The 21,012-nt window shown below is 36.9% G+C and overlaps 2 protein-coding genes across 5 annotated transcripts in view; one reads left to right on the forward strand and one right to left on the reverse strand.

Moving 5' to 3' along the window:
- The window catches only part of WDR76 (WD repeat domain 76), a 57,124-nt gene that overhangs the window by 14,482 nt on the left and 21,630 nt on the right, over positions 1–21,012 (forward strand). For all 4 annotated transcript variants that reach the window (XM_032417069.1, XM_032417071.1, XM_032417070.1 and 1 more), the window contains 4 exons: positions 12,868–12,994; positions 14,216–14,317; positions 14,415–14,458; positions 15,333–15,486. In XM_032417069.1, coding sequence (XP_032272960.1) covers positions 12,868–12,994; positions 14,216–14,317; positions 14,415–14,458; positions 15,333–15,486 — 427 coding nt within the window. The remainder of the gene's footprint in view (positions 1–12,867; positions 12,995–14,215; positions 14,318–14,414; positions 14,459–15,332; positions 15,487–21,012) is intronic.
- On the reverse strand, positions 19,203–19,825 carry LOC116640233 (60S ribosomal protein L17-like). The gene has a single exon (XM_032417075.1). The coding sequence runs from the start codon at positions 19,672–19,674 to the stop codon at positions 19,234–19,236; it is 441 nt and encodes a 146-aa protein (XP_032272966.1). The 5' UTR covers positions 19,675–19,825; the 3' UTR covers positions 19,203–19,233.

Here is a 21,012-nt window from a genome sequence, read left to right on the forward strand (position 1 = left end):
TTTCATATGCTTATTGCTGTCTATATATTACTTCGGTGAACTGTCGTTAAGGTCTTTGGCCCATTTTTAAATTAAGTTGTTTGATTTTTATTGTTGAGTTTTAAGAGTTCTTTGTATATTTTGGATAACAGTCCTTTATCAGATGTGTCTTGTACAGATATTTTCTCCCAGTCTGTGGCTTGTCTTCTCATTCTCTTGGTAGTGTCTTTTGCAGAGCAGAAGTTTTTAATCTTAATGAAGTTTACTTTGTTGCGTTTTTCTTTCATGGATTATGTTTTTGGTATTTTATTTAAAAAACCATTGCTATACCCAAGGTCACCTAGGTTATCTCTTATTGTCTTCTACAAGTTTTATAGTTCTGCATTTTACATTAGATATGTGATCTTTTTTGAGTTAATTTTGTGATGGGGTTAAAGGCTGTGTCTAGATTTTTTTTTTTTTTTGATGTGGTTATCCATTTGTTGAAAAGATTATTTTTGCTTCATTATCTTGCCTTTGCTCTTTTGTCTAAGATCAGCTGGCTCTCTGTTCTATTCCATTGATTTGTGTTTTCTTTCATCAATACAATACTGTCTTTAAAAACAATTACAGCTTTTCTTTTAATTTTTTATTGTTATGTTAATCACCATACATTACATCATTAGTTTTTGATGTAGTGTTCCATGATTCATTGTTTGTGTATAACACCCAGTGCTCCATGCAGAACGTGCCCTCTTTAATACCCATCACCAGGCTAACCCATCCTCCCACCCCCCTTCCCTCTAGAACCTCCAGTTTGTTTTTCAGAGTCCATCATCTCTCATGGTTCGTCTCCCCCTCCAATTTCCCCCCCTTCATTCTTTCTCTCCTGCTATCTTCTTTTTTTTTTTTTTTAACATATATTGTATTATTTGTTTCAGAGGTACAGATCTGTGATTTGACAGTCTTGCACAATTCACAACGCTCACCATAGCACATACCTTCCCCAATGTCTGTCACCCAGCCACCCTATCCCTCCCATCCCCCACCACTCCAGCAACCCTCAGTTTGTTTCCTGAGATTAAGAATTCCTCATATCAGTGAGGTCATATGATACATGTCTTTCTCTGTTTGACTTATTTCGCTCAGCATAATACCCTCCAGTTCTATCCACGTCATTGCAAATGGCAAGATCTCATTCCGTTTGATGGCTGCATAATATTCCATTGTATATATATATACCACATCTTCTTTATCCATTCATCTGTTGATGGACATCTTGGCTCTTTCCACAGTTTGGCTATTGTGGACATTGCTGCTATAAACATTGGGGTGCACATACCCCTTCGGATCCCTACATTTGAATTTTTGGGGTAAATACCCGGTAGTGCAATTGCTGGGTCATATGGTAGCTCTATTTTCAACTTTTTGAGGAACCTCCATACTGTTTTCCAGAATGGCTGCACCAGCTTGCATTCCCACCAACAGTGTAGGAGGGTTCCCCTTTCTCCACATCCCCGCCAGCATCTGTCGTTTCCTGACTTGTTAATTTTAGCCATTCTGACTGGTGTGAGGTGATATCTCATTGAGGTTTTGATTTGGATTTCCCTGATGCGGAGCCATGTTGAGCACTTTTTCATGTGTCTGTTGGCCATTTGGATGTCTTCTTTGGAAAAATGTCTGTTCATGTCTTCTGCCCATTTCTTGATTGGATCATTTGTTCTTTGGGTGTTGAGTTTAAGAAGTTCTTTATAGATTTTGGATACTAGCCCTTTATCTGATATGTCATTTGCAAATATCTTGTCCCATTCTGTCGGTTGTCTTTTGGTTTTGTTGACTGTTTCCTTTGCTGTGCAAAAGCTTTTTATCTTGATGAAGTCCCAATAGTTCATTTTTGCCCTTGCTTCCCTTGCCTTTGGCGATGTTTCTAGGAAGAAGTTGCTGCGGCTGAGGTCGGTGAGGTTGCTGCCTGTGTTCTCCTCTAGGATTTTGATGGACTCCTGTCTCACATTTAGGTCTTTCAACCATTTGGAGTCTATTTTTGTGTGTAAGGAAATGGTCCAGTTTCATTCTTCTGCATGTGTCTGTCCAATTTTCCCAACACCATTTGTTGAAGAGACTGTCTTTTTTCCATTGGACATTCTTTCCTGCTTTGTCAAAGATGAGTTGACCATAGAGTTGAGGGTCCATTTCTGGGCTCTCTATTCTGTTCCATTGATCTGTGTGTCTGTTTTTGTGCCAGCACCATACTGTCTTGATGATGACAGCTTTGTAATAGAGCTGGAAGTCCGGAATTGTGATGCCGCCAGCTTTGCTTTTCTTTTTCAACATTCCTCTGGCTATTTGGGGTCTTTTCTGGTTCCATACAAATTTTAGGATTATTTGTTCCATTTCTTTGAAAAAAGTGGATGGTATTTTGATAGGGATTGCATTGAATGTGTAGATTGCTCTAGGTAGCATTGACATCGTCACAATATTTGTTCTTCCAATCCATGAGCATGGAACATTTTTCCATTTCTTTGTGTCTTCCTCAATTTCTTTCATGAGTATTTTATAGTTTTCTGAGTACAGATCCTTTGCCTCTTTGGTTAGATTTATTCCTAGGTATCTTATGGTTTTGGGTGCAATTGTAAATGGGATCGACTCCTTAATTTCTCTTTCTTCTGTCTTGTTGGTGTATAGGAATGCCACTGATTTCTGTGCATCGATATTATATCCTGCCACTTTATTGAATTCCTGTATGAGTTCTAGCAGTTTTGGGGTGGAGTCTTTTGGGTTTTCCACATAAAGTATCATAGCATCTGCAAAGAGTGAGAGTTTGACTTCTTCTTTGCTGATTTGGATGCCTTTTATTTCTTTTTGTTGTCTGATTGCTGTGGCGAGGACTTCTAGTACAATGTTGAATAGCATTGGTGATAGTGGACATCCCTGCCGCGTTCCTGACCTTAGGGGGAAAGCTCTCAGTTTTTCCCCTTTGAGAATGATATTTGCTGTGGGTTTTTCATAGGTGGCTTTTATGATATTGAGGTATGTACCTTCTATCCCTATACTCTGAAGAGTTTTGATCAAGAAAGGATGCTGTAGTTTGTCAAATGCTTTTTCTGCATCTATTGAGAGGATCATATGATTCTTGTTCTTTCTTTTGTTAATGTATTGTATCACGTTGATTGATTAGCGGATGTTGAACCAACCTTGCAGCCCAGGGATAAATCCCACTTGGTCGTGGTGAATAATCCTTTTAATGTACTGTTGGATCCTATTGGCTAGTATTTTGTGAGAATTTTTACATCCATGTTCATCAAGGATATTGGTCTGTAATTCTCCTTTTTGATGGGGTCTTTGTCTGGTTTTGGGATCAAGATAATGGTGGCCTCATAAAACGAATTTGGAAGTTTTCCTTCCGTTTCTATTTTTTGGAACAGTTTCAGAAGAATAGGTATTAATTCTTCTTTAAATGTTTGTTAGAATTCCCCTGGGAAGCCATCTGGCCCTGGGCTTTTGTTTGTTGGGAGATTTTTGATTACTGCTTCAATTTCTTTAAAAACAATTACAGCTTTAAAGTAAGTCTTACATTGGGTAGTCAGTCCTCCAACTTCATCATTCTTCTTCAATATTGTGTTGGTAATTCTGTGTTTTTTGCCTCTCTCTATAAACTGTAGAATCATTTTGTCAGTATCCACAAAATAACTTGCTAGGGTTTTGATTGAGAGTACATTGAATTTATAGATCAAGGTGGAAAGAACTGACATCTTGACTATCTGTAAACATGGAATATCTGTCCATTTATTTAGTTCTTTGATTTTGTTCATCGGAGTTTTGTAGTGTACTTCATATAGATCTTGGAAATATTTTGTAAGGCTTGAACCTAAGTATTTCATTGTGTGGGTGCTAATGTAAATGATATTATATTTTTAACTTCAACAAATTTCACTTGTTTATTGCTGGCATATAGGAAAGCAATTGACTTTTATATATTAACCTTGTATCCTACAACCTTGGTATAATCGCTTATTAGTTCCAGGAGTTCTTTTGTTCATTCTTTAGAATTTTCTACATAGACTATCATGTCATCTATGAGCAAATGCAGCTCTTTTTTTTTTATTTAATAGATTCCTGGTTTATTATAAAAGGATATAACTTAAAACAGCTAAAGGAAGAGATGCATAGGGCAAGGCATGGGGAAATGGTTCAGAGCTTCCGTGCCCTCTCAGAGTGTGTCCTCTCCCAGCACATCCATGTGTTCACCAACCTGGACACTCTTTTATTTTTTATTTTTATTTAAAAAAAAAATATTTATTTATTTATTTGTTTATTTTTTGAGAGAGCGTGCATGTGAGTGGGGGGGAGAGAGAATCTTAAGTAGGCTTCATGCCCAGTGCAGAGACCGACTTGGGCTTGATATCATGATCCTGAGATTATGACCTGAGCCAAAATCAAGAGCCGGCTGCTTAACTGAGCCACCTAGGTGTCCCCAACCTGGAAACTTTTGAACAAATATAGTTTTATTTTTTTCTTAAATATAGTTTTTTTTCTTCCAAATCTGTGTACCATTTATTTTCTTTTCTTGTCTTATTGCATTAGCTAGAACTTCCAGCATAATGTTGAAAAGGAATGGTGAGCGAGGACATCCTTGCCTGTACCTGATCTTGGTGGGAAAGTTTGGTGTTTCTCACCATTTAAGTATGACATTAGCTCTAGGTTTTCTGTAGATACTATCTATCAAGTTGAGAAAGTTCCCCTCTAATTTACTGAGATTTTTTTTTTATCATGAATGGGTGTGGGATTTAGTGAAAAGCATATTCTGCATTTGTTGATAGGATCATGTGATTTTGCTTTTTTAGCCTATTGATGTGATGGATTACACTGAACAATTTTTGATAGATTACATTATGTGATTTTTGAGTGTTGAACTAGTCTTGCATACCTGGAATATATCCCACTTGCTTGTGGCTTGTAATACTTTTTGTACCTTGTTGGGTTCAATGTACTAATATTTTGTTGAGGGTTTTGCATCTGCTCATGAGAGATTATTGGTCTGTAGTTTTCTGTTTTGTTATGTTTTTGGTTTTGGTATTAGGGTAATGCTGGCCTCATAGAATGAGATAGTAGGATTCTCTCTGCTTCTGTCCTCTAAAAGAGATTGTAGAGAATTGGTACAATTCCTTATATGTTTGGTAAAATTCACCAGTGAACCTATATCAGCCTGGTGCTTTTTGTTTTGGAAGGTTGTTAATTATTGATATAATTTCTTTAATAGGTGTAAGCCTACTCAGATTATCTATTTCTAATTCAGATTGTGAGTTTAGCAGTTGAGTCTTTTCAAGAATTGTCCATTTCATCTAGGTTATCAAATAGGTGGGCATAGAGTTTTTCATATCATTCCTTTATTATCTTTTTAATGTCCATAGGATCTATAGTGAGACCCCTCTTTCTGATATTGATAATTTTTTTCTTTATTAGCCTTGCCTAGAGGCTTATTGATTTTATTGGTCTTTTTAAATTTAATTTAATTTTTTATTATTTTTTTAAGATTTTATTTATTTGAGAGAGAGTGAGAGCGAGAGAGATCACAGAGGGAGAAGGAGAAGCAGACACGCCGCTGAGCAGAGAGCCCGTTGTGGGGCTCAGTCTCAGGACCCTGAGATCATGATCTGGGCTAAAGGCAGACATTTAACTGGCTGAGCCACTCAGGCGCCCCTATTGGTCTTTTTTTTTTTTTTTTTAAATTATTTATTTATTTGAGAGAGAGAGACCTACCAAGCACAAGGGGAGGGCCAGGGGAGAGAGAATCTCAAGCAGATTCCACTGAGCATGGAGCCCGACGTGGGGCTTGATCTCAAGACCCTGAGATCATGACCTGACCTGAAATCAAGAGTTGGACCCTTAGTTAACTGAGACATCCAGGCGCCCCAAATTTTATTGGTTTTTTGAAAGAACTGGCTTTTGGTTTTGTTGATTTTTTTTTTTTTTTCCCCCTCCCTCTGGTGATTTCCTGTTTTTAATTTTACTGATTTGCTCAACTTTTATTATTTCTTTTCTTCTCCTTACTTTGGATTAATTTGCTCTTCTTTTTCTAGTCTCCTAAGTTGGAAACGGAGGTGATTGATTTTTGACCTTCTTTCCTAATATATGCATTCACTGTTATAAATTTTCCTATAAGCACTGCTTTCCCTGCATCCCACAAATTTTATTAGGTTGTGTTTTCATTTTCATTTAGTTAAAAATATTTTTTATATCCTCTTGAGATTTCTTCTTTGACCCATGTGTTATTTAGCAGATTGTTTTCTTCCTTTTTTTTTTCTTTAAAGATTTTATTTATTTACCTAAGAGAGAGAGAGAGCACAAGCAGGGGAGAGGGGTAGAGGGAGAGGGAGAATCAGACTTCCCACTGAACAGGGGGCCCAATGTGTGGCTTGATCCCAGGACCCTGGGATCATGACCTGAGCCGAAGGCAGATGCTTGACTGACTGAGCCACCCAGGCTCCCTTGTATGTTATTTCATTGAATTGGATTGTTCCAATGGATAACCAGGGACTGAGCCTACATTTTTCGGGGGTGGGGGGTGAGAAGACAAGTTAATTACCTAGAAGATGTTTTAATAACTTGTTTGAAGGGTTGGAGTGTTGGAGAGGACATGAGCCTGAGCAGAACTAGGGAGGATTCAATTTCCCTTAGGGATGGTCCTTAGAATCATCCCTATCTCATTCAGGATGCCTTGGGGTCAGTATAATGAGGCACCTGACTGAAAAAGTGGTAGGATCCCCGAAGTTGCAGAGAAGAAACCGGAGCTTGGGATTGTCTTGACCAGGGAAACCTAAGTAGGGATGAAAAAATAAGAATAAAAATGCAAATGTATACAAAATGCTTTCATATAATCAGTACCGTGAATTAGTTTTGTTTTTTTTTTTTAAGATTTTATTTATTTGACAGAGAGAGAGAGAGAAAGAGCGAGCACAAGCAGGGGAGCGGCAGGGAGAGGGAGAAGCAGGCTCCCCATCAAGCAGGGGAGCCCGATAAGGGTCTCGATCCTAGGGTCCTGGGATCATGACCTGCGCTGAAGGCAGACGCTTAACTGATAGCCACCCAGCCGCCCCAACCCATGTGTTATTTGTTGTTTAATCTGTATGTAGTTTGGGTTTTCCAGGTGTCTTTCTCTTATTGCCTTCTAGTTTAATTCAGTTGTGTTCTGAGAGCAAACATCGTATGATTTTCTTCTTTTTAAAATTTCTCTTTTAAATTTAAGGTGTGTTTTATGGTCTAGAATGTGGTCTACCTTGGTGAATGTTCCATCTGAGCTTGAGAGGAAATGTGTATTCTGTTTTTGAGGAAAAAAAATTTTTTTTAAAAAGATTTTATTTATTGATTCATGAGAGAGAGAGAGAGAGAGAGAGAGAGGCAGAGGGAGAAGCAGGCTCCCCGTGGAGCAGGGAGCCTGATGCAGAACTCGATACCAGGACTCTGAGACCATGACCTGAGCTGAAGGCAACTGAGCCACCCAGGCGCCCCCCCCCCTTTTATTTTAAGATTTGTATTCTGTTTTTGAATGAACTGGTCTATAGATGTTGGTTATATCTAGTTTATGGATAGTATGTCAAATTGAACTGTGCCCTTGCTGATTTGCTGCCTGCGGAGCTCTCCATTTCTGACAGGGGAGTGTTTAAGTTTCCAAATAAGATAGTAGAAGCACCTATTTTTTTTTTTTTTTTCAATTCTATTAGTTTTTGCCTTACATAGTTTGATTATCTGTTGTTAGGTGCATTATGTTATGTTATCTTGGAGAATTGGCCCCTTTATCATTATGTAATGCCCTTCTTTATCCCTGATAACTTTATTTGCTTTGAAGTCTGCTCTGTCTGAAATTAATATAGTCACTCCTGCTTTCTTTCCAGTTGTGTTAGCATGGTGTATTTTTCTCCATTCATTTACTTTTAATCTTTATGTGTCTTTATATATATATATTTTAAAGATTTTATTTATTTATTTGGCAGAGAGAGACAGCGAGAGAGGGAACACAAGCAGGGGGAGTGGGAGAGGGAGAAGCAGGCCTCCTGCCTAGCAGGGAGCCTGATGCGGGGATCAACCCCAGGACCCTGTGATCATGAAGTGAGCCAAAGGCAGACGCTTAACGACTGAACCACCCAGGCGCCCCTATGTTTCTTTATATTTAAAGTAGATTTCTTATAGACAACATATGTTTGGGTGTTGTATTTGATCCACTCTGACAGTCTCTTTTAATGGGTGCATTTAGACCATTGATGTTCAAATTGGGTATTGATATATTTGGATTAATATCTACCATATTTGTTAATATGGGTATTGATATATTTGTATTTATATCTACCTTGTTTGTTTATGTTTTCTACTTATTGCCCTTGTTTTTTGTTCCTATTTTTGTCTCCACTGTTTTTCTGCCTTTTATGGTTTTATTTTATATATTTATTATTTTTTAAAAGATGTATTTATTTATTTATTTGACAGAGACATAGTGAGAGAGGGAACACAAGCAGGGAGAGTGGGAGGGGGAGAAGCAGGCTTCTGGTGGAGCAGGGAGCCCCATGTGGAGCTCGATCCCAGGACTCTGGGATCATGACCTGAGCCGAAGGCAGACGCTTAACGACTGAGCCACCCAGGCGCCCTTCCTTTTATGGTTTTAATTGAGCATTTTATATGGTGTCATTTTCTTTTCTTTCTTAGGGTATCCGTTATACTTTTTTCTGCTCTTTTTTTAGAGATTGCCCTAGAGTTTACAATATACATATATAGCTAACCCAAGTCCACTTTCACTTAACAGTGTACAACTACAGGGTGTGAGTGGGGTATAGTGTGAGTACCTTATAATAACAAAATAATCCTAGTTCTTCTTTCTTGTCCCTTGTATCATTGTTGTCATTCATTTAACATGTATAAATATACTTAAGTATATATATATACACAGGTGTGTATGTATATGTATATACATACACACATGTATTCATAAGATATATACGTAAGTGTACATAACCAAGTACGTTGTTGCTATTGTTATTTTGAGATAGCTGTTATTAAGAATGAGGAAAATAATTTATTTTTTTTTTACCTTATTCCTTCTTTGATGCTCTTCCTTTCTTTTTGTGGATCTGAGTTTCTGATCTATGTTTTTCTTCTCTCTAAAGAACGTCTTTTAACATTTCTTGTAAGGCACATCTAATGGCAACAAATTCTCTTAATTTTTTTTTAAAGTAAGCTTTATGCCCAATGTGGGGCTTGAACTCATGACTCCAAGATCAAGAGTTGCATATTCTACTGACTGAGCTAGCCAGGTGCCCTTTCAACACTTTAAATATTTTACTCTACTCTGTTGATTGCATAGTTACAAGAAGATGGATGTAGTTCTTATCTTTGTTTGCCTGTAGGTAAGGTGCTTTTTTCCTCCTGGCTTCTTTCAGGATTTTTTTCTTTCTCCTTGATTTTCTCTAGTTTGGAAATGAATTGCCTAGGTGTAGCTTTTTTTTTTTTTTTTTTTTTTTTTTGTAGTTTTTGTAGGTCTAGTTATTTATCTAGGTGTAGTTTTTACCATGCAAATATGGTAGATATTAATCCAAATATATCAGTACTCATTATGAACATCAATGGTCTAAATGCACCCATTAAAAGAGATTGTCAGAGTGGATCAAGTATAACACCCAAACATATGTTGTCTATAAGAAATCTACTTTAAATATAAAGACACATAATGCCAAAGAAGGGATTGACATTAATTTGGGGGAAATTCTTGGTTACTGTTGTTTCAAATATATCTTCTGTTTTTTTCTTTTCCTTATCCTTCTTGTATTCCCATTATGTATATGTTATACCTTTTGTACTTATCCCACAACTCTTGGATATTCTGTTCTTTTTTTTTTTTTTTTCAAAGATTTTATGTATTTATTTAACAGAGAGCAAGAGAGCACAAGCAGGGGCAGTGGCAGAGGGAGAGGGAGAAGCAGTCTCGCCGCTGAGCAGGGAGCGCGACATGGGGCTCCATCCCAGGACTCTAGGATCATGACCTGAGCTGAAGGCAAACGCTTAACAACTGAGCCACCCAGGCGCCCCTCTGTTTTTCTGTTTTGTTTTGTTTGTTTTTTGTTTTTTCAGTGTTTTTTCTCCTTGCTTTTCAGTTTTGGAGGTTCCTATTGAGATATCCTTAAGCTCAGGGATTCTTTCCTCAGCCATGTCTTATCCACTCTTAAGCTCATCAAAGGCATTCTTCAGCGGCGCCTGGGTGGCTCAGTCGTTAAGTGCTTAGGCTCAGGTCATGATCCCATGGTCCTGAGATAGAGCCCCGCATCAGGCTCCCTGCTCAGCGGGAAGCCTGCTTCTCCCTCTCCCACTCCCTCTGCTTGTGTTCCCTCTCTCGCTGTGTCTCTCTCTGTCAAATAAATAAAAATCTTAAAAAAAAAAGGCATTCTTCATTTCTTAGTGTTTTTGATCTCTAGCATTTCTTTTTGGTTCTTTCTTAGGATTTCCATCTCTCTTCTTAAATTGCCTATCTGTTCTTCAGTGCTGTTTATTTTATCCATTAGAGACCTTAGCATATTGATCATAGTTGTTTTAAATTCCTGTTCTGACTGGGGCGCCTGGGTGACTCATTCGGTTAAGCGTCTGACTTTGGCTCCAGCATGATCTCAGGGTCTTGGAATTGAGCCCTGTGTTGGGCTCTGCACTCAGCAGGGAGTCTGATTGTCCCTCTCCCTCTGCCCCTCCCTCTGCTCATGCTCTCTCTCTCTCTCTCAAATAAATAAAATCTTAAAAAAAAAAAGTTCAAATTTCTGTTCTGATAATTCCAACATCCCTGCCATGTCTGGTTCTGAAGCTTTCTCTGTCTCTTTAAATTGTGTTGTTTGTCTTTAATTGTGCCTTGTAATTTTTTCTTGATAGCTGGACATGATGTACTAGGAAAAAGGAACTGTTGTAAATAGGCCTTTAGTAATGTGTCAAAGGGGAGAGAAAGCTGTTCTATAGTCCTGTGATTAGGTCTCAGTTTTTTAGGGAGCCTTTGTCTCTGCACTGTGAACTTAAGGAGTGTTTTAGTTTCTTTCCTCCCCTGTTAGATGGGAGAGGACGGTAAGAGTGCGCTGGATTTGGGTATTTCCTTTCTTTCAGGTTAAACTGTGATAATACCCTAGCAGGTTAGGCTCTGGTTAACTAGTTCTCCTGAGGGCATGCCTTGTTAAGAAGAACAAAGTGCTCTGGTGTATTTCAAAATGGTTCTTTTTCACCTCCCACTGTGGGAAGCATGAGGGGATTTTTCTGTGATATTTACGGAGGACCTAGTTGAGCTCCTGGATGTATAATCTCACAAAATACTAGGGGTGAGTCCCCCTTGAGGGTTTATTTATTTTTTTTAAAGACTTTTTTTAGAGCAGTTTCAGTTACACAACAAAATTGAGAGGAGGGTACAGAGATTTCCTGTATATTCCTCTGCCCCACATGCATAACCTTCCCCATTATCAACATCACTCAGCAGAGTGGTACATTTATTACCAAGGATGAATCTACACTGATATATCATAATCACCCAAAGTCCATAGTTTGCCTTAGAGTTCACTCTTGGTGTTGTACGTTGTATGGGTTTGTACAAATGTATAATGACATATATCCATCATTATAATATATAAAGCATTTTTACCACCCTGAAAATCCTCTGTGTTCTCTCTGTTCGTGACCTTACCACCCTCGACTGTAGCAATTATCTTTTTATTGTCTCCATAGTTTTGCCTCCATAGATCCCACGTATTTGGGATCATACAGTATATAGCCTTTTCAGATTTACTTCTTTCTCTTAGTAATAGGTATTTAAGGTTCCTCCATGTCTTTTTATGGTTTGATAGCCCGTTTCTTTTTAGTGCTGAATAATATTCCATTGTTTGGATGTACTGTAGTTTATTTATCTGTTCAGTTAGTGGACATCTTGGCTGCTTCCCAGTTTTGATAGTTATGAACAAAGTTATTATAAACACCCATGTGCAGGTTTTTGTGTGGACCACTCTGGAGTTTTTAACTTGTCCATGCTGAGCCTCCAGCAACTGGTCAGTTACAGTTCAGGTTTTCCTACCTTGGCATTGGTTCCCCTTGTGGTTTTTGTTCTTGACTTTCTGTTCCAGTAAGCCACAACTCCTTATATTTGTCTGTCTCTCCAGTTTTGAGGCCAGCAGTTTGCATTGTGTCCTTGCCTCTCTTAAGGATCCTAGAAGAGTTATTGAGTTTTTAATCTGTTCATCTTTTTACTTGAAAAGACAGAGTGGTGAATTTCAAGTTCCTTATTTGTAGAACTGGAAATCGGAAGTTCCTAACTACTTTTTTAAAATGAAAAAACAGTGCATAAAAAAAGTGGGATATGTATATGATTTAAGAAAGTAGAGTATATGGAAGGAAATGCAATGAAACATTTAAATATCTTTTCCATTTTAGATCTTAGTTCTCCAGGCCTTCTCCCTGGAAGAAACCACTGTTAATAGTTTCATGTATATTCTTCCATAGGTAATCTTAGCATGTACAAATGTATGTGTGTACATAACCTTTTTCTAAAAAAAACAAATGGAAGTATATTCAACATGTACTGGACCTTGTTTTTGCTTCTTATATCTTAGAGTTCATGTCATATCAGTATGCAAAGATCTATTTCATTCTTCCTATGGTTGCATATTATTCTTTTAGAGATGTATGCCATGATTTATTTTAATACCTTTCACCTCCCCGTGATGAACATTTATGATTTTATTTAAAAGCATGGAAACACAAATGTTCAATTAAAATCAGTGTAGTCATGTACATACATCTTTGTAATGTGTGAGTTTATTTATGAGATACATTGCTGGAAGTTATCTCTTTAATATTAATAAATATATGTAACTGTTTTATAACTTGAGGTTTTTTCCCCCACTCCTTTAGAAAAAAGCCTAAGAAGAGAGAAAATGGGACTGGATGTAGAAGGTCAATGAGATTACTAAAAGTAGATCCTTCAGGAGTGTCCTTACCAGCAACCCCAACTCAGCCGACATTAATAGCAGATGAAAATGTAAGAAAGTGCAAAAACAATATATTGCTTAATAAAATACTGAAACGTTTGAAATGTTTGAAACTAGATTAAAAGTTCATTAAATTATGTTTAATTTGTACTTCATTAATTTAATACTGGACTGTTTCTTGTTTAATGAGTAAGATTTCAAAATCATAAAGACTAGTTTGGATTCTGTATTTCTGCAGGCTTACCTGCTATGGAATTAGGGGTAAATTACTTAACCTTTCTGAGCCCCAGTATCCCCATATTTAAAGTGGCAACAGTATAGAAATTTTAAGGAGGTGTTGTGGGAGTTAAGTGAAATAGTATCTATAAAGTTCTTTATACTGTGTTAAGGACTTAGGAAGTAAGCAATAAATGGTAGTATTAATGTTGTTAATAATGCATAATATGTGATAATAGTGATAGCCTCTTGCTGTAGTATAAATTTGTACTATCAGTGAATAGAAAGGGTTTTATTTACCAAGTTTATTGTCTAAATAATATTATAATGATATTTTTTATTCAAGTGCACCCACTATTTTTAATACTTTATATCTAAGTGCTTAATTATAAATTAGAAGATAGTACTAATTAGACTGGTGCTTTGGGAGCTAATTGAAAATTACGGTGCTTGGGAAGAGTAGCTTTCCAATTTTTCTGAAGCCTCCACCCATGGTAAATGTATTTACACTGAACTCATTAATGCCACACAACTGAAGCAACACTTGTGAAATGATACTTAACGCTTACTGCATGTGATGTACTTTTTGCATTTTCTGTTCTTTCGTTGTTCATTAAAACATTGCTGGTTGTAATATATTGAAATGATTTCATGATCCATGGGTTACAACCTATGATTTAAAAAAAAACACTGGCATAGAATAATAACTTTACTCTGAGTAATGAAATTGAACTGATCTGAATCCATTCCCAGCAACTCCTGTTCTGGGCAGTGTAACTTTGGACAAGGTAACTTCTCTAAGTTTCATTACTATCTTTTTAAAATGTGGTATCTCATTCACTGGATTATTATGAAGATTAAATGGGGTAATACATATATTAGTTTACAGGGTACACCTGGCAATCATTCATTGAACAACTGTTTTTGAATACTAATGATGTGTCACCTATGTTGTTGGTATTGAAAGTAAAGTAGTGAAAAACTTACATTCTAGGGCAGAGCAACAATCAGCCTGTTTTATTTCTCATTCTTTATTTTCTTATTTTTTATAACAGCCTTTGTTACCTCCTGGGCCTTTAGAAATGACTCCTGAAAATCGAGATGATGACAGTGAACTATTTAAAAGATTTCTACAGACTTGGGCAAATGTGAGCAAGGTATCACATGCAAGGGCTTACAGCTTTTAGAATTATCTGTTAAGGAAATTTCAGTACATATATTAACTTAGTACCTTGGTCTTTTTCATTGTTTCAGACAAGTAGTAAGAATACTGAGAAGGAGTTAGCTAATATTAAAAGGTGAGTTAAAATCCCTTGCCTTTGTTTTATATTTTCTACAGTCTTTAAATTATAAAGACTATATACCATTACAAGAAATTTTGCAAATGAGGTGAAATGATAACCCATAATATTTCCACCCTAGCAACTGTTGTTTTTGTATGTTTCCTTTCAAGTATTGCCATATGTAGTACCACTATGAATTTCTTAAGTGCAGGGATTTTGTCTCAATAACCAAAACGGTGCCTGGTGCATAATATATATTTACTCATTATTTAATAAGTGAATGAATCCATGTACATTTTTAGTTTATTATGTTCTAATGTATATACAAATTTGCATTATGCTTTTCATTAATATAGTTACAAAATATTAATCTCATGTTACTAGAGTCTTTATATTTATTGAATAATTGTATACTATTTCATTTATTTAATCTTTTCTGACTCTGTTGGTATTTGGAATTATTTTCAATTTAGTTTTGTGTGGTTAGTTGCATATTTAGTTATATGTGTGCATATGTTTAAGTGTATATGTGTGATTGTGCGTTAATTCTTTAGGATAGATTCCAGAAGTGAGATTAATGAGTCAAATATCATGGACATTTTTGTGGCTTTTAGTATACATTGCTGAATTGTTTTCTAAAATCTTTTTTTCTTCTGAAAATCTTGTATGAATTTACTCTGCCACTAGCACTGTTAATGAATGTATATGTTTAACTGCAGCCTGCTACCTTTTATAAGTGAAAAATAGTATCCCATTATTTAATTTGATTTCCTTGGTTATTAGGAGGTTGACTATTTACTAATTGTGTCTCTTTTCTTTTTTGAGTCATCTTTTAGTTATTTTGACTCCTGATTGGTTTTACTTCTGAAATTTAACTTTTATTCCTCAGCTATAAAGCCAATTTAAGTGGCATGGTCATTAATGAAGATACTGTTCATAAAGTTACCAAAGGCGCAATATTTTCTGTGGCTCTCCACCCATCAGAAATTAGAACTTTGGTGGCAGCTGGGGCCAAATCTGGGCAAGTTGGACTTTGGGATTTGGTAAGTTATTATTAATTTTTTGAAGTTAATAAAATTTGACTGAGACAGTCTATAGGAGAATAGCCTAGAGCCGCGTGTTTGTAGATGTTAGTTGAGATTTATAGTTTTGTGCTTTGTGATACCGAATTTTAAAATTGAGAAATTTTAGTTGGCTTTCTAGAACTTTAACATTTTTAATTTGAATATTATTAGTCATCTGAGCATAAGTTAATTGCCAGGAAACTGTTATACCTTTAAATGTATATATGAAAAGATCACACAGAGTTCTTAGTTTTCTAATTATGTTTATATTTATTTATTTTAAGATTTTCATTTATTTATTTTTCAAGAGCGTGCGAGCGCGCAGGAGCATGGGCAGGGGGGAGGGGTAGAGGGGAAGGGCAGAGGGAGAAGCAGACTCCCCGCTGTGCAGGGAGCTGGATTCTAGACTTGATTCCAGGACCCTGGGATCATGATCTGAGCCGAAGGCAGATGCTTAACCGACTGAGCCACCCAGGCACCCTCTAATTATGTTTAAAATAAAGTCTTCAGACTGGGAAAAATATCTTCCTAGGGATCTGCTTAGGATAATCCCATTTGTTTTTTAATGAGTTACAAACAGATACTGAATTCCCTTCATTGTACATATAATTCTGCATGGATTGCTTTTGGTGGTCACAAAATTGGAAAAGCCAAGTTAATATTCTCTGAATTTATTTTCTTATTGGCAAAGTAGAACAAAGGCCTGAAAAATACCATAAGGACAATAAATGGAGATGAAGACACTATGGTAACTTGAAGCTGGTTGGGGTTAATAAACAGATTTTGTGAGAAGAAGAGAGAGATAAATACCAAATTCTCGTTTGTTTTTGGAGCATAAGTTCTTCCTTACTGTGATAAAGTGTGAGTGAGGGTGGGAGGTAAAAGTATTTGGTAAATAAAACAAGTAGAGAAGTGGGAAGAGGACTAAAAATAGTATAAGGTAATAAAAGCTAAGAGATGAGTTTCATGGGTCAGAGTTGGACAAGCCTTCTTGCAAGTAAGTTAAAAAGAATGGGAGTAAAGGCCATTGGTTTTGAAAATGGGGTATCATTAGTTGAGAGAATAGCTTCAACAATGAGGTAAGGAAGGAACACAGACTTTGAGTGAATAAAAAAGAATGGGGTAGTGGAAGAAATGAAAGCAATGGATAAAGATCATTGGTTGAAGAACTTTGAAAAGGAAAAATAGAAAATTAGCATAGTCAAGTGAAAATCTTTTCAGGGTAGATTGATTTGTACAGAGTTGAAGACATGTATAAAAGTCCCTTTGTCATGTCTTTCCTGGTGACTCCAAAGTCTGTATTACTAGGTCTCTATAGTCTAGTATCTCTGTCAACCTTTTGATTGTCCCAGACACTTCGCCATCATGTTAACAGCTTGAGCAGGTCTAAAACTCAATACTGCTGCTATCCTGTGTGCATCCCCCAGCTCCCCTAGTTTAAAACAAAATTAACTTGATCAAAACATAATTTATATATTATAAAATTCATGTTTTAAATGTACAATTCAGTGATTTTTAATAGCTTTACTGAGTTGTATAACTATCTTCATACTCCAGTTTTAGAACATTTTCATCATTCCTAAAAGGTTCCTCTTGGCTACTTAGATTTAATCCCCCAATTAATTACTCTTATTCCCAGGCAGATCTCCATAAATTTGCCCTTTTTGGACATGTCATATAAATAGAATCATACAGTATGTGGTCTTTTATGTTAACTTCTTTCTCTTAGAGTTATGTTTTCAAGGTTCATTTATGTTTTAGTATATATCAGTATTTCATTCTTTTTAAATTGTTGAACAGTATTCCATTGTTTAATTATACCAGATTTTGTTGATCCATTTTATCACTTGATAGATATTTGGATTGTTTCCACTTTTTGGCCATTCTGAATAATGCTACTATAAACATTTGTGTACACATTTTTGTTTGGATATGTGTTATTTCTCTTGGTAGGTACGGGGTAGAATTGCTGGGTCTTACGGTAATTTGTTAACATTTTGAGGAACTGCCAAACTGCATTCCAAAGTGATTGCCTCATTTAATATTCCCACCAGCAACATATGAGGGTTCTAATTTTTCCACATGCTCACCAGTGTTTATTATTGTCTGTCTTTTTGATTATAGCCTTTCTGGTGGATGTGAAGTGGTATCTCATTGTGGGTTTGATTTGCATTTCCCTAATGACTAATGATGTTTAGCATCTTTTATGCCATTTGGATATCTTTGGTGAAATGGCTTTTTTTTTTAATTTTTAAATTTTTTTTATTAGGTTTGTCTTATCGAATTAGAAGAGTTTGTAAATTCTAGATACAAATTCTTTATTAGATGTGTTTTGCAAATATTTCTTGTAGTCTTTGACATTTTTTCATTTTCTTAATGATGTCTTTTTTTCCCTTAATGCTGTCTTTTGAAGTGCAAAAGTTTTGAATTTTGATGATGTCCAATTTGTCAAAAATTTTTTAATGGATTGTGCTTTTGGTGTTATATCTTAAAAATTTTTGTCTAGCCCCAAACTTTTTTTTTTTTTTAAGGTTTTATTTTTATTTATTTGACAGAGAGCGAGAGAGCACAAGTAGGGGGAGCAGCAGAGGGAGAGGGAGAAGCAGGCTCCCTGCCAATCCCTCCCAGGCGCCCCAGCCCCAAGCTTTAAAGAGCTTTTCCTGGTTTTTTGTTCTAAAAATTTTATAGTTTTTCCTTTCACATTTAGTTTGCTGATTCGTCTTGAGTAATTTTTATTTTTTTTTTTTATTTTTTTTTTTTTTAAGATTTTATTTATTTATTTGAGAGAGAGAGAATGAGAGAGACAGCACATGAGGGGGGGAGGGTCAGAGGGAGAAGCAGACTCCCTGCCGAGCAGGGAGCCCGATGCGGGACTCGATCCCGGGACTCCAGGATCATGACCTGAGCCGAAGGCAGTCGCTTAACCAACTGAGCCACCCAGGCGCCCTCGTCTTGAGTAATTTTTAAATATGATGTGAGGTAAGGGCCCAAGTTTATTTTTTTGTATATGAATATCCAGTTGTCATTTGTTGAGAAGACTATCCTTTCCCCCATTGAATTGCCTTGACACTCCCTCAGTTTTTCCTCTTAACTTTCTGTCAGATTGCTAGTGTCACCTGGAATCAAAAGTTGAGTTATCCTTTATTAAGTCACCCAATTACCCATTCATTCCTTCATTCATTCCACATTTATTATTTTGTGCTAAGTAATATTCTAATGATTTCCCAGCCATTAGACATTTGTGAGCAAAGACTGTGTCTGCCCTCTTAGATTTTAGAATTTAGTGGCCAAAGCAGCATTAATGAAATAATGGCCAAATACATAATTACATATTTGATAAGTGGAGTGAATTATATACTGTGATTAATGGCCTGAAGGAAAAGTAGTGTAAATGAAAACACACTACAGGGGGCTGGCCTAATTTGGGGGATTAGGGCAAGCCTCCTTTCCCCTTTCTTACCAAGTAAAGAAAGGGGAAAGGGTATTTCAGGCGAGGGGAAGAGTATGTCAAAGACCTTAGGCAGGGGAAAACCTACCTGATACATTTAAGGACCTGGAAGAATGTTCATATGGCTGGAGTATAGACCACAAAGGAATGAACAAGAGGGCTTATGCTGGGCCAGGGCCCCATCTCCTCTTTTAGAATTGCCATACTGGTTTTATTTATTTTTATTTTATTTTTATTTTTTTCTCTCTTTATTTTTATTTGCATTTATTCTGCAGAATTTACTCCCGGGCCATAAGTTTTTGTTTCTTCAGTTTCTTCTGGGATATCTTTTTCTTCTGTGCAACCTCCTCTTCTGGTTTAGGAACAATCTGCTCTTTTTCAGTAAGGATCATCTCAATGTGGCAGGGAGAGCTCATGTATGGGTTAATCCGACCATGAGCCCTGTACGTTCTACGCCGCATCTTGGGGGCTTTGTTCACCTGGATGTGCTCAATGACCAGAGAATCAACATCTAAACCCTTAAGTTCAGCATTACTCTCTGCATTTTTAAGCATGTGCAGTAAAAATTCAGCACTCTTCTTGGGCCACCGACCCTGTGTCCAGCCCCACTGTTTGGCCTGGGCACACCTACCAACTCCACCATTGTAGCGACGGAATGGTACACACTGTTTCTGTAAAGTGACGTCTTTCAGATACTTAGTGGCTTTTCGGATATGCATACCCTTGATGGCCTGGGCAGTTTCACGTGTGTTCTTAAAGTGAACATGAAGATTTGAACCTCTTCATTTACATGATTTCGTAGGGTTTTCTGGGTCAAGCGAATAGCAAACCATTTTCAGAGGTCACCTCAGGCCGCTTAGGGGAAAAAAAAAAGCACCATACTGGTTTTAAATGGTACTTGTATTTCCAGTTTTCTTATTCCAATCCACTGTGCACAGATAGTCATTTCTAGGCTCAAAACAAACTGGTCCTGTATTCAATTAGGTTTAAAGTAGTAAGAAGTACTCTTTTTTTTTTTTTTTAAGATTTTATTTTTTACTTAAGAGTAATATCTAATGTGGGGCTCGAATTCATAACCCTGAGACCGTGAGTTGCATGCACCACCGACTGAACTAGGTGCCCCTAGAAGCTCTGTTAACCTGGTATATTCGGATTAAAATGGGCAATTGGAATTTTCCATAGAATGAGTAAAAAGCAGTCAAATCAGTAAGTAAAAAAAAAGAAACTTACAGCAGTAAGGAAGAAGTATAACAATGCAGTGTACTTCTTTAGCTCAGCTGGGGGGTGGGGGCCACAGCATAGTTTAGCTTCTACCTTGCCCTACAACCAAAATCCATATTGGTGAATTGACCAAACCCTGAGGATTTTCACCTATATTCTCAAAACTAGAGAGAAGTACATTGAGTAGATATTTAGATTTTTTCCTCTTTTGAGTGAGGAATAGGGAAAGGGGGGAAAGGGGAAGTGGGGAAAGTGAACAGTAGGACTAATTCTCTACAAAGGAAATTTTCTTGGTCTGTGGGAGTGGTATAAGCCATGTCCTTCCCCAGAAACCTGCCAAGTAGGTGGTATAAATCCTGATATAAAATAATGAATAGAATCTCCCTGTCTGGGAATTCCAACAAATACAGCATACTGTTTCAGCTGAAACCACCTACCTCCCTCCCTCCTCCTGCTCCCTCCCCCTATCTTTCCTCTTGGTTACAGGAAAGCCTGTCTTTTTCTGAGGAAAAAATGAACTGATGTCAGATACTGGGAGAAAGAGTCAACATATTATATCAGAGCATCTAACATGGACAGAGCAATTCAAGCATGATGGAAAGGAAAAGAAGTGACTTGGCAACTAGACAAACACTATTGCGAAAACAACAGAAGAACCTAGCATGCAAAGACAGACCTAGAAGAGAAACATAACCCAAGGAAAGAAAGGAAATTCTTTTCAGTTCCAGACTGTAGAACTCTATTGTTCAGTATAGTAGCTACTGGTTCTAAGAGACTGTTTACATTTATGGGGCACCTGGGTGGCTCAGTCAGTTGGGCATCTGCCTTGGGCTTAG

Source organism: Phoca vitulina, unplaced genomic scaffold (assembly GCF_004348235.1).
Source record: "Phoca vitulina isolate PV1807 unplaced genomic scaffold, GSC_HSeal_1.0 scaffold20, whole genome shotgun sequence".
NCBI lineage: Eukaryota > Metazoa > Chordata > Mammalia > Carnivora > Phocidae > Phoca > Phoca vitulina.

Coding starts and splice junctions, on each gene's coding strand:
- LOC116640233 (XM_032417075.1), bottom strand. CDS start 19,674: ATGCATATCCGAAAAGCCACTAAGTATCTGAAAGACGTCACTTTACAG.